This window comes from Zosterops lateralis (assembly GCF_965231275.1).
Source record: "Zosterops lateralis genome assembly, chromosome: 1".
Lineage (NCBI taxonomy): Eukaryota > Metazoa > Chordata > Aves > Passeriformes > Zosteropidae > Zosterops > Zosterops lateralis.
Genome location: NC_139762.1, coordinates 91,596,782 through 91,610,855, shown reverse-complemented (window position 1 = coordinate 91,610,855; position 14,074 = coordinate 91,596,782). Strand labels below are relative to the sequence as shown.

General features: G+C 37.1%; 1 protein-coding gene across 1 annotated transcript in view; it reads left to right on the top strand.

Moving 5' to 3' along the window:
* AHRR (aryl hydrocarbon receptor repressor) overlaps positions 1-12,441 on the top strand; it is a gene marked incomplete at its 3' end in the record, with an annotated part of 81,712 nt that extends 69,271 nt beyond the window's left edge. The window contains exons 5-11 of the mRNA XM_083870424.1: positions 1,362-1,451; positions 2,728-2,857; positions 4,298-4,431; positions 5,732-5,931; positions 7,640-7,758; positions 8,707-8,848; positions 11,322-12,441. Of these exons, the coding sequence (XP_083726550.1) occupies positions 1,362-1,451; positions 2,728-2,857; positions 4,298-4,431; positions 5,732-5,931; positions 7,640-7,758; positions 8,707-8,848; positions 11,322-12,441 (1,935 nt within the window). The remainder of the gene's footprint in view (positions 1-1,361; positions 1,452-2,727; positions 2,858-4,297; positions 4,432-5,731; positions 5,932-7,639; positions 7,759-8,706; positions 8,849-11,321) is intronic.
* Between the last annotated feature and the right edge of the window lie 1,633 nt (positions 12,442-14,074).

Below are 14,074 nucleotides of genomic sequence, written 5' to 3'. Positions count from 1 at the left end.
GTACCTATGGAGCTGACCCGGAGCAAAACAAGATTTCCCATTGACTGTTCTTAGCATTGACTTATGGTTTTTGCTGACCTGATTGAATCACTTGCTGCTACAGCCATTGAAGACTCTCCACTACTTTTCCCAAGTCATTGTTTCAAAGGTTCTTCAAGGCACAGAGCCTCTGGCCAAGTGCAGTCCCGTGGGGCCACGTTTCCAAAGGTGCTCCACATTTATGATGGGAGCCAAACCTCCTGAGGAGGTCAGTCTATTGTGCACTGAACTCTTGAAATTCTGCCCACCATTGTCACAGTGGGAACAGCTTTCAAGCAGTCTTGGAAATCTGGCCCTTATTTAGGAACCAAAAAGAGAACCAAGCTCACAAAAATATGTCAGTGTATCTGGTTACTGAGCAATTGAAAATCTGTGCTCCCTATGTTTCAGGATTAACTCAGGATTAATAGGCACATCAGTAAATTGAGAGTAAGGTGAAGCAAGGATAATAATAATGTAGCAGTATTTCACCAACACCTATTTGAACTGTAATCTCAAAGACCTCAAAACCACCTTATGAAAGGATCTAGACTGCCTTGGAGTGCAATCCTGCTGGAATAAAATACGTTACCAAACCTTTATCAAGGGAGGAGAGGCAAAATTAGTCAGTTCTCATGCAGCATGATCTTAACATTTGCATTATGTATTTAATTTAATCCTCACTTTTATTTTTGGATTTCTCTGGTTGCTTTCCTTGCATCACCAAGTGTGTAAGAATTAATTTAGCTCTTTTCTAGATTAAACATTGTTTTATCCCAGTGAGGTATTTATTGCCTACTTTTTATATTCATTGCATTTATGCAATTATGCTATGTATGTATTATTATTGCAGCTTAAGAAAAAAGCCATAGAAAAATAATACAGATCCAGTTTTAAAGTTATAGTTACAACAGCACATGTATTTCATTTTCCCTTTGGATATCACTATATTATATGTATTAATGCATGTATATTCAAAGCAATTATTATGGAATGTGCAGTTTTAAATGAAAAGAAAAAGCAAAGTAGTTGACACTTGCTATTAAACTTTTAATTCTATGAATTAATGAGCAAATATAATTATGCAGACAATTAAGCAGACAGTAAACTAGTAATTTAATATGGTCATTATACTGTAATTAACTATTTTAACTTTTTTAGAAAAGAAAGAAAGCATGTTCCAGGTTGTTACTCATTTTTCATGGTAGGAAAGAATTTAGTGTCCAACTTTTTGCAGAGTGAGTTTTTTCATTCTTAGGTTATTCTTGAAATTATTGCATTCATACTCATTTTATTCTTTATCTTCTGATTGTCTTTTAAAGTATTTTATTTTCCTTTTTCAGTCACTGAATGGTTTTGCCTTGGTTGTGAGTGCGGATGGAATGATATTCTATGCGTCATCGACAATTGTGGACTATCTAGGGTTTCACCAGGTAAATATATTGAGAAATACTTAGAATATCCAGTCACTGACATTGTATTGACTTTCTTGTCAATATATAAATTGTCAATATTATAACTTCTATTATTATTTTTAAATGCTGCACTGTATGTTGCTACCTTATCCACCTTATCCTTCCGCTGCTGATTAGACATACACTTACATTATTTTACTATGCCATCTCAGATTAATTTTTTTGGTAAATCTGACAGGTGAAGATTTATTTCTTGTAATTTCCTTTTATAAAGCTCTCATTAGCAGAAACATGATCCATTATAAAACTAAGATTTAGCCAGACGTTTCTTTTAAATTTCAGTGTAAGATACTGCTTTTCTAGGCTGATTGTCTGTGTGTAATAAATATACTCTAAAGTCACAGAATAACAGAACAATACCATTGGAAAGGACCTCTGGAGGGCACCTAGTCCAATCTCCTGCTCAAAGCACATTGAGCTAGAACAGATTGATGCAAGACTGATCAAGCTTTGAGTTTCTATGACCCCTGAGGAAGATGTGTTCCAGTGTTTAGCCACCACAACTATACCTTTTTTCACTTATTACTAAGTCGAAGTTTCCCACATTGCCACTTGGGTCTGTTGCTTTTTGTCTTCTCACTTTGCTCTTCTGAGAAGAGTCAGGCTTTGTCTTCTCTTCCCCTGCTCGTTTGGTTGATGTAGACAGCAGTATGTTCTTTCTATGGTTTTCCCTTCTGAAGGTTAGACAAATCCTGTTTTTCCCTCCTGGATGTGCTCCAGCTCTCTTAAATGTCTTGGTAGCCCTATCCTGAGCTCATTTTCTTTTCATGGGGTGCCAAAATTAGGAGAGAAATGTGCCTTTCCTGAACTTCCTGAGGTTCTTGTTGGCCCATTTTTACAGCCCACCAAAGAGCTGCCCTGCCCTCCCCAGTTGGTACCCTCTGCAAACCTGCTGAATGTGCACTCCATCCCTTGATTTCTTAGTCAAGAAATTAAAGAGGGTTTGTCCCAGCATGAATCCCTGGGGGATTCCACTAGTCATCACTTGCAAGTTGGATGTTTATTACTCACATTTGCATATGTACAAAAGAGTTAAGAATAGGAAGAGTCATCTTAGGATGTGAAGGGAAAAAGCAGATGTTGAGAAGTAGGGGCCTTTGAAACAACTTCCTCATTAAAGCTGCTCTGAAGGTGTCCTACACCTGCCATTATTTTAAGTAAAGTATCAATCTAAAGATAAGTGGCTGCCCCCCTACAGTTACTAATTAACCATTCCTTGTTGTAATTGTTTCAGACTGATGTAATGCACCAAAACATATATGATTACATTCACGTGGATGACCGCCAAGATTTTTGTAGACAACTGCACTGGGCCATGAATCCTCCCCAGATGTTATCTGGACAGCAACTGCAGTCAGAAACAGGTGGGATTGTGTATGTTGATTGGAAACATAGGCACCACTGTACAGAGGTAGAACTGCACTCCACCTACACCCGTGTCTGTACCGTGTCAGGTCAGATTCTTCACTGGAAAGATGCACAGTGGCCATTTATTTACGTTATTGTCTCAGAGATGACATTTCTTCCTGATCCTGGGCATTTATAGGGTAGAGTGTGCCACTGGTGCTACAAAGTTGTTTCCTTTACTTTTCTCTAATGTGCCTACACATATTCTTACACACTCAGAATGAGCAGCATCAATTCATTCTGCCAAACTTCTGTTGGCAGCAGATCAGGACTTCAATAGTCCTCTCATTGATGCAAAAGGTTTCAGTTCAGAACCACCGTGGCAGCATCACTTCCTGCCTTTTGTTTTCCCATGCAAAATGATGTAGACAGGAGCCTCCTGAAGAACAAGTAGGTTTAGCAATGCACATTTTCCTCTGAGACAACACTTCACTAGGATGGGAATTGGATGCCTGCGCTCAAGGTTTCTCCTATGTGAGGTATTAAGCTGAAATCACAACTACAGAACTTTTAATTGGGTTGAGATTGTTAACCTTATAAAAAACTCTTGATCCCAGCAAAATGTACATATTTTACCAGAAGGTGAGGTAGTAATTGAGTAAATAAATTGGGAGGTATAGTCACCAGATGAGTGGGGAGAAACTTGCAAGAAATCCTTCAGTAACCTCTACAAAGTGCTCAGGAACACAGTCATGAAACTTTGGTGGAATTTCTTGCATTTCCTGTAAAACGGTTTCTGTGTTTTACAAGTCTTATAAATATCTGAGGAGATTTGCAAGATTTTGTAGGAAGTACGCAGGAAACAAGCAAAACAACATGCACTGATATTGCAAACTATAAAATTTACAAATATCTGGAATTTTTGTCCTAATGTATATTGTGGAGAATTTCAGGTCTCGAGTTCATCGTTTTGTATGAATATTTGTGTCTTTTGGGAAATATTTCAAAAACTGTACTCTTGTACAAAAAAATCAAGGAGGCACAACAGCAGAACATAAGCTAATCATCTACTGTCCATTTTTTGTTCTGTTTTTTTTTTTTTTTTCCTAGGATTAGCATTTTTCCTTATTTTATTCTCCTGTCTAATGCATTTTCTGTGATCTCTGATCTCAAAACCAGCAACATCTGTTACCCTGTTTTGCGTCATTAAAAATCACAAAAACTCAGGAAATAAAGTCCAAATTTCTGAAGAAACTCACCCGAATCCCATTGCAGAGCTTTTATTTCTCTTTTGGTAGAGCATATGCAGATGTATCCATACATGACACCATTGAATATTCGCCCATCCATAAAGCAATTTTTAGCAATTTCCGTAACAGCTTCCTCAATTGGCTACAGAACATTTTCATTATTTCTTAGTGTGATCTGATATATGTTGCCTCCACTGTTGTTCCTAGGAGAAGAATATATTCTCAGTAAATTGTTCAAAGCACAAGAGAATGACAGCATGACAACAGATTATTCTTCCTTTTTAACTCGCTGTTTCATCTGTCGAGTTCGCTGCTTGTTGGACAGTACTTCTGGATTCCTTGTAAGTACAACTTCACTTAGATGATTGTAGGCAGGACATAATAGATTTTAATTACTTCATACGAAAAATTCTTCAACATTAATATTGTGGAAATCTGTGGACAAGATACACTTTTATTTTGCTGTGTGCTAACAAGAAACACCGAAAGATAATTATTAATATGTGTAAAGAGTGATGGGAGAAAATAAGGTTGTAATATTTGAAACTGAAAGACTTTTAAAATGTTTATGTTTTAAGCTTTTTTCGACAATATCTGTCCTCAATTTGTACTGGGTGTAGCACAAGGGTGGCAAGTCTGAATTTCAACAATTAACACTTAAGCCCAAAGTATTTGCTTTAAGGAGAAGGAAAAATAAGGATCTGTTTTTGCCCTTTTGTAAAGAGTCCTTTAATAAAACCCAGAAATAGAAAGTTTCTTGCATGCTCCATACTAAGAGCAGTTCATTTCTAGAAATCATTTCTCCATTTCCTTAGTAAAGAGCAATGCTGTTTCTACTTAGGGGGAACTCCAGCACATGCAAAGAAAACAAAATGATCAGCATGAGACTGGGAAATGCAAGTTCTGTCTCAGATGCTCATTTGCTGGAAGGCTATGGGTCCTTTCAGCCACCATTTCTGCATCCCTGCTTTAATCTTGTAGCTCTGGAAAATGCCTAACTCAAACGGGCTGATTTTTCACTGGGCATTTTCTGGTCGTTAACTTTTTCACTGACAGACAGCAGGTTGCTGTTAACTTGATCCCTGCCTTCTGACTACACAGACATTTGAGGCAGGGATGGACAGTTCCTTCCAAGCTATGCCCTCTGTATCCAGCTGTCTTGGGCCTATCTTTTCCCTTGGCATCTGCCTGCACAGTCCTTGGGCTGTGCCAGTCCATATACTTCCCAGAGAAAGTGCAGAGTTAGAGGAAAGAAACTAAGAAACCATCTTGCTAGAAAGAACAGAACATGGAAAAATAATGGTTCCAGCTTCAGTGGGGTGCAGAGGAAACAACTGTTTGTGCCACTGAACATGGCCCATTTTGGCAAACAGAACATAATTCAGAACTTCTGAGTACACAAGAGAGGGAAAAAACTCAACCAGCATCAAAAGTCTCATCTTACTGTTGATAGTACCTCCACCCATTCTGTCTCTGAAATGGCATGGTTTAAATTATATGAAGAAAATGAAATTCCTAGTTTTACTCCCTGATTCAGAATCGGGTTTGGTGTTAAATAACAGAGTCTATAGGTCGTATGAGTATTCTAAATGTTTATACACTAAATGCTTAAGGGTTTTCTGTTTGTTTTTTTTATACCAGACAATGCAATTCCAAGGCAAGCTAAAGTTCCTCTTTGGACAAAGGAAGAAGTCCTCATCAGGAACAGTACTGCCACCTCAGCTGTCCTTATTCTGCATAGTGGTACCACTTCTGCTCCCTTCTGTGACAGACATGAAGATGAAAAGCCTGCTTGTGAGAGCAAAACACAAAGCTGATGATGCAGCAGCAGCAAACACAAAGTATTTACAAATTAATCTTTTGGCATTTAGTGAAGATTATGGGCTATTAAGCATGTAAAAAACACAAATTATGCTAAATATCTCTCAGTTTTCAAACTTTTTGTCAGAAAAGAGAATAATTTATCTGGATTTAAATATTGAATACACAATAAATATAATACAATTACTATAATATAACATAATAGAATGCAAAATTATGCAATCTATTGAATTTATTTATAATACATGTTAAGTACTATATTTCAATATAAAAAAAAATTACATTAGAAATGGAACATTGGTATATCTTTCTAACCTCCACAAGTTACCAAGGCAGTAAGCCAGTCTACTAGCTGTAAAAGTGGAAAAGAAAAAGTGTTTTTACTGTGATTTTCCAATTTCAGTATCTTCTGCTAACACAATTATTTCGACTGGGGCATTTTGGTAAAACAAACAAAGGAAAAGGAAAACTTCAGAAAGCTGAATGTGTGTGTGGGGGAAATGGTGTTCACAAAGAATCTAATGAGTTGTACTTGGTGTATGCATTTATCTTTCAACAGAAGTTTTATGAACATGTAAGTTTGCAATTGCACTAAATCGCTTGGGGCTGATCATTTGGTAGCAATCACAAAAGATCAGGACAGATTTCTAACACTTATTCTTTTACTCCTCTGTGGCAGAATTTGTTGATGTTTGGGGCTAGGATTGTATTTGCCCTTATTTGCTTAAATATAACCTTACAGTAATGATTTCTATTGCTGTGAAGCAAAATGCTTGTAAGGATGATTGACAGTATCATAATTTGGCTTTTAATTAGATTATTCTTGTGTACTTTTGGATTCACTATCGAGAGGTATAGTGTGGTTCTAGCACATACATCCTTTTGAGAAGAACTAAATTGCTGGAAGTTTGGTATAATGGGCTATGCAGGCTTTTGGAATAGAGTTGGAAAGTCATTTCTACTTGCCAGTTTTTCCAGTGGCCCAGGTGAAATTAACTGATGATCAGTATTTAGCTCATAATAGAGATGCTTTACTACCTGACTGGACAGTGGCCAAGGATTTGACAAGAATGAAGCAAACATTTATCTTCAGTGTTTTTCAGTGTTTTCTTTGGTTCTGGCCTGAAGCATGGTAGCCAAGGATGGTGGGCAGATTTACAGGGCTTTTTTTTTTTTTTTTTTTTTTTTTTTTTTTTTTTTTTTTTATGGTCTTAATGCAGAGAAGTATTTGTAATTCAGTGATTCAGTGTTACAGAAATTGCACCCTGTTAAAGCCCTGATTCAAGTGCTTTCAACTAAAGACTGGAAGAAATACATTCAAATTATATGGTGCTTATTGCAAATGGAAGTCATGCATTGCTGGTCACTGTGATGTACACACCTCAAATGTAACTAGGAAGTTTGAATAGGAAGAGTAGGAAGAGCAGAATATACACAGCATTTGTCTCAATTCCAGATGAAATTTATTTTTCCAGATACAGTAAGTCATGAGCAGAATATCCCTAAACATAACTATTCTTAATTGAATACAGAACCCCAGTCACACACTAGTTGGAGCAACTAAATGATGCAGGAAAAAGATAATTATTTAGTGCAAGTTACTACATACTTAAACCTAACGCCTTTGCTAAGGGTCATCAGCTTGAAGATCATATATCTTAGAGCCTGTGATTCTACTGTGTTGTCATTCACTCACAAGGAATTTTCCACATTTTCTGCCCTCTACAGTTCCAGTTCAAAAGGCAGTTCAGGGCTTTGTGAAGCAACAGAATTATATGGAAGAAACAATCACCATGAAGGTGCCGCCTTCACTAATGCATTACAGATTGCTGAAAACCAAATCAAAGGTACTGCTAAGTACTTCTAGATTATATACAGTTTATGGAAAAAGAACCTTGTCTTTTATTTTCTCCTGAGAAGTTTTTCAGGTTTTGGTCCCAATGCTCTCTTTCTTCTTCTTCTCTGTAACACTTCTTCTTTTAAAAAATACAAAAAAATGGTCCACCTCAAGAGATAATACTGAGTCAGTCTGTAATTTCAGAGTGGGTAGAAAATTTACAGAGAAATAAACTATGATGGTAAATAGTAAATAGTAAATAAATGGTAGTAAAAACCACACAATGTATGCTTGCCTAAAAGTGGCAGTACTAAATTTAGTAAGTTTATTGGAAAACCCTAATGATTAATAACAATATCTATCCCTATTTGAGGAAAACTGGATGACACATTACAAATGTTAGTGATCCCCAAAGATTAAAAAACAGAGGAAAATTAGAATGCATTGTCTTTAAAACTCATGATGTGCCCACAGCTTTGACTCATGCTTTCCCAGTGTTTGGCTGTGGAAAAATTATTGGAGCCTAGGCTCTATTTCAGATTTTACAATGGATAAAATTTTGATGGTAAGCCTACTCCACTGGGCAGCTTCTTCTTGAGTGGAGTTGCACTCATCCTTCTGTCATATCTGCTGAAAATCTTTAATGTCTTCAAAACCATTCCTTTCTTATAGCTTCATTTTTCATGAACATTTTTTTGTGGGTATAGTTCTACTACTGCTGAGAGAAAAATATTAGAAGGAATGAACAATACTAAAAATCCTTGGTTACAGTTTAAGTACCTTACTACACTTATCAAATTTTGGGTTTAAGATGTAATTTGCTTCATTTTGTGACATATTTTGGGTTGTACTTTCCTATGTTGATGCTTCTAGGGCAACAAAGAAATCCTTGAACATTCAGTTTAGATAACAAAAAATACTGCTTGTATTTAAATCTATTTTCTTTTAAATTATATAGCAAAGAATAATGGAGAAAATGGCATTTCTCTAGTCAAAGTACAAGCAAATGAAGATCACTGGGTCTGGGTTCAAGCTAACACTCAACTTCTGTATCGAAGTGGTTGTTCAGAATATGTCCTTGCCCAACAGCAAATGTTAAAGTAAGTATATTTTCCAGTACCAAAAGGAAAAAAAGGTAAATGAATGTATTCTTTTTTATGAAATTTTTCAAAGGGCTGTAGTGACCTAAGAGAAGAGCTGAATGAGAAAAATATAGTTTACTTATGATATGGAAATCTATTTCTGTCTTGGAACATAGGAAATGGCTGTTACAATTCTAAACAATATTTATTTTCTGTCTTCAGCCTTTTCTTCTTGTGAAGTTGAGTATACATATACACTAACACAGAAAGAAAATACTTTATTATTAATATTTGACTTTCCTGCACCTATTTTCTTGTCCTATTTTTCTGCGTATCAGCATTTGACTATGTTAAGCTTTTCTTTTCTTTCATGTAAGACAGTTGAGCTCATGTTTTTTGTTATGTATGTGAAACATGATCTAAAGAAGGGTACCCATATAAATTGTATGCTTGTAGATAGATACATCAAGTTGCCTGTAGTCTCAGTCAGGGAGTGTAAACTAATCTCATAGATTTGCATTCAGAGAGGAGTTCTTGGATAAGTTTTACCTTTTCCTTCCAAATGGGCTTTTCATCCTTCCCCCACGGGACAGTTCCAGTTCCTGCGGGCATTGTTGAAGTATCTCTTCAAGCTGGTCTGAGGGAATAAATAAGAGAGTGGATTCAGTGAGCAGGGGCCAGGAGTTTTACATAGCCACCATCTGGCCCAGTGTTAAAAATGTGGCTGTTATCCCAGATTTTTTCCTTTAGAATGCCTTGCGGGTGGAAGATGTAAATGAAAAAAGTTTTTGCGCTTCTAGAGTAGATATTCCTTGCAGGCAGCTTATCTCCCAAAATCCACATGAATAGCAGGAAAGGTCCCACCTGAGGATACTGGAACATTTTACATTTACTGGGATGACACAAACATCATCTTGCTGTGTCATTGAACAAATTTCTATGAAGAAGCAGATTAAAAGGGGCTGTTTCTTTTATTAGTTTCTCTACTTCCAAATTGTTTTTGTGTAATTAAGCATGTTTATTTAGTTACATTTTTGCTTTCTGAGTGATTAAAATCCTTCCTTTGTGCTTGATAGTTCCCACGGACTGAAGTACTACAAGAGTTGGCCTTGGTGATTATATTCAGTTCTGTCTTAGTTTGCAATAGACTCTGTATTTGTTACTTTTTTTTGTTGCTGTCATTAAAATCCATGCTATCTTCCAGGAAACATAGATTCTTTTGGAGAATTTTCACTGGATACTATTTCACTGTAAAATTCTTCTTTTGGGGGTTTAACTTTTTTTGACTATTGCATTTTGTTCAGTCCTGTGCTTCCCAATTTCACCATTTTCAGAGAAGCATGTTCTGCAGCAAACTATTTTCACCTCAATACCGTCAATAATAAAAATAATATTTAGCAGAGGACTGAAAATATTTGATGCCTCATAAAAATAAAAAGGAGAGAGAGAGAGAGAGAAAATATTCTTCTTTCGTGGTGTACATTATTTCAGCGGGAGGTTCTGTCTTTGTAACAACGTGGACTCCCTCTACTGGAAAACCCTTTTCTTGCACGTTGATTCGATACCCAAGGAAAAAGTTCTATTGTGAACGAAGAAAAAGCTTTCTAAACCCCTTAGTAGCTCTTCAGGTTTTCATACACAGTTTCCTATTGAAATGTCTGCTTCTTGTTTGGAGAGGGATGAGGTGATTTCATAGCACTTGACCGCACAGAGTTGGGAATCAGCACATTCAAGAACTAAATCTCAGGATTTGGACTCCAGTTCTGAAAACAGCTGCTTTGGGCATGGAAGCGCTCATGCAACACTCTCTGCCAGTGTTCTGCTTTAATGTTGAGTACTTCAGCTGGAGGTCATGGAAAATTAATTCACTGCCCATCTTAGAAAACAAAAGGCAACATAAATTAAGTTAGACATATAAAACAAACCTACACCCAATATGAACATCTGTGACTATTTGGTTATTTAATTTGGGCATTTTATTTCCTCTCAGCTGGGTTCTTGAAATGTAAGTCCCCCACGGTTCTCCCTTAAATCACTCTGACCAGAAAGTTCTTATGTGTCCAAATAACTCATTTTAAATGAAATAGATCTCATTTAAGATACTACTTGTATTTTATCTCTGGAATTTTCTACACACAGATATTATTTAGATATATTTTAAGGGAAGGAAAAAAGTGTAAGAGGATTACTGTATTGTACTACAATATTTAGGTCTTTATTGAACTGTGTGCCTGAAATGGAAAAGCAATGCATGAATTCAAGTGAAGCAATGCCTCAGAAAGTTAGCTGTGCACAAACATTGACACCCAGATGCAGGGACATTCTTTTGTTCTCTCAAGAAAATGCAAAGATTATCTGCACAGGAGTGTGAGAGTCCCGTATTGAGGACAATATATGGCTTGTAATGCATGTTGAGCCACACTGTATGCCAGAAAACAATAATTTAGAAACCTCTGATTGACTGACTTCTTTTTTCTATTGTTATTGAAAGGGAAGAAGATGAACAACTGAAGATACTTAGTGGTTTTGCCAGCTTGAAAGGAAACCTGGAGGGGCTTTCCTATAACAGTGCCATTGAAACTCTGGGCCAGTGGAAGCATCTCAACTGGGCAGCAGTGAAGAATGAACAAGATAATGTAAAAGTGAAGTTTGAGCCTCATACTAATGGTGAGTGTTTTATGCAAGAGGAACCTCTCAGTTCTAACACATCAGTTTTAGGCATTCAAAACAACTGCACCACAAACAGTAGCTGGACTTTAAGAAACTCGAGTTCTTGTTCTATGAGCCAGAGAATGAACACGTGTCATAACAGGAGAGCTGGATCATTCTACAATAGAGACCAAAATTTCTTAAATTTGGCATCGACTTGTCCTTCCCACTGGGGGAGTGCAGAAAACGGCCAATCTTACTCGGGGCTCCAACAGCGCTGTGCAGAGAACTACGCGACAGACCATCTGAAGCTGCAGAGACCATTGATATCCTCAGAGACTCTCTATGACACAGCCATTCCCTTGGAGATGCCTATCAAAACAGAATACGACTCTGATTCTGAAAACATTGCTGACAACCACCTGCTTTCGCAGAGCCGAGCCTGGCTGGATGAGAGCGGCTCCGTGAGAAGGCAGGTGTCCAGCTATCCCAACAGAATGCACCTCAAAACTGAACCGGACCTCTGCGAGCCAGCCTTGCCTTGCCAGAAGCCAAGGCACTGCCTTTACACATCCCATAATTGGCAATGCATCATAGCAAATCATCCCAACAACTTGAACTTGAACAGAGCTTGCAAGGGTTCACGGAACAAGGAGGTGGCCCCATTTTGCCCTCAGAACTCCTCCGTGTGTTTGGAAGGCATGCCTGACCTGCCACACACAGCTTGCTACAGCCACTTCTACAGCCCCAGCCCAGGGGAGGAGAAGGAGCAGATTAATGAGGTGTTCAAAATGCCATGTGAATTTAAAAACCCCTGCTTGGTTCAAGCAATCAAGCGTGAGCCCCTGGATTCGCCACCATTGTCCAACAGTGGACAGAACAGAGTACACGCGAGCTTCCCTGAAAATACATTAGCAGGTCCTGTGCCTCATAAAACCACTGAATGTACATTTTTGCAATAGATTTTATAACATTTGAAATATTTATAATGTTAAAAGCAAGAAGTTGTAGATTCTCTTCCAGTTGAGTTAAATGACTTACTAAAATCAAAAGCCAGTGGAAGGATTTTGAGTGTGTGTGTGTATGTGTGTGTGTGTGTGTGTGTGTGTGCGCACTGTGTGTGGAAAGAACCTGACACAGGTGCACACATCCTACCCCCCGCTACTGCTCTTCTCTTAGCAATCTTTGGAAAGAGGAAAGAAAGATAAAACCTCAGGCACAGAAAAATAATCATTACTTGCTGCACAGGTATACCTGATCATTTTTCTTTTATCACCATTCCTCTCTTGTCTACAGTTGTAGCAGTTTCTAGCAATTGCGAGGTCTAGCAATTTCTGTTTCCTTTGTTCTGTTTGTTTTTCTCAAACTGATGTGAAGCCTCTGTGCAAATCAAAAATGTTTATGGTTTTATTATTGTGGCCACTTTACCATAGGAGTTTTTGCTTTATAATTATTTTTCTACTCTTATAAGAAGGATCAGGTATTCCTTCATCCCAGCATTAAATTAATGGCATTAGGAAAGGGCTTCCCAACACAACTTCTTAATTTAAAAGAACCACATTTGTAAAAATAATGACTTGCATAAATGCATTAGAAATTATTTCACTTCAAACTGAAGTTACTCCTAATTTTCTTGATAATATTATTACTTTAGAATCCATATTTTTCCATTTCATTGCCATCAGCCTTTCATGTTGCTGCTGAAAGACTGAACAATGGGATGTAATCCACTTCTGTAAATGAGTTACATAATGCTGTTAAGTATATGTGAGAACAAAGTATTTCTCTGATTATTTTCCTTGCTGTTACTTGTAACATCAGCAAAGGAAATGCACTTTTTTACTTGATAGTATTTCTTTGACTGATAGCAGCTTGTTAGATATCGTCACCTTACATCAAAACCAAATCCCACACTAAGATTATTTTCAAAACCATCCTAGTTTCAATCCCAAAAGAAACACTTAATCTCACTGAGAGGTGGCTGTATACCTTTCAAAAGCACTTGAGTGCACTTTCATGCTTTTGGAAACAGAGTGCATACTTCTCTTTGAACCCAGACAGTAAGGTGTTTCCACAACAACAAAAAAAATAAAGTTATATTTTGGGTTTTGTTATTGTTGTAGTTTGACTCCTGCACTAACTTTTGTTTTAAAATTGCACTATTTCAACTTTATATCAACTTCACTTATATAACAACCACATCATTTTAAAAAAGGCTTAGATGTATGTATATGTGCTTTTTGAAAGAAGCCCTGTAATGAATGTTTTCTTTTACAAAATGTTATAAATAATTATTATGTCTTCCTTTATCTATTAATCATGAAGGGCATGGCTTTACATGCCAGATGAGTGGCATAAAATTCTCCCAAATGCTTTAAATATATGGGATAAGTGAAGTTTTCAGGTAGTGCAATGGTTCTGCACCTGGGAGGCTGCTCTTCTCCAATAAGACTGACCATCTTTTCTGACAGCATTTACTAACTGTACATTAGAGTTGGCAGGTGCAAGGAAATACATTCTCTGCATGCCAGTTAAGTGCTTGTGAACTGTGGTATGAAATGCTGCACACCGGACAGTAAAGAGATACAACATCTT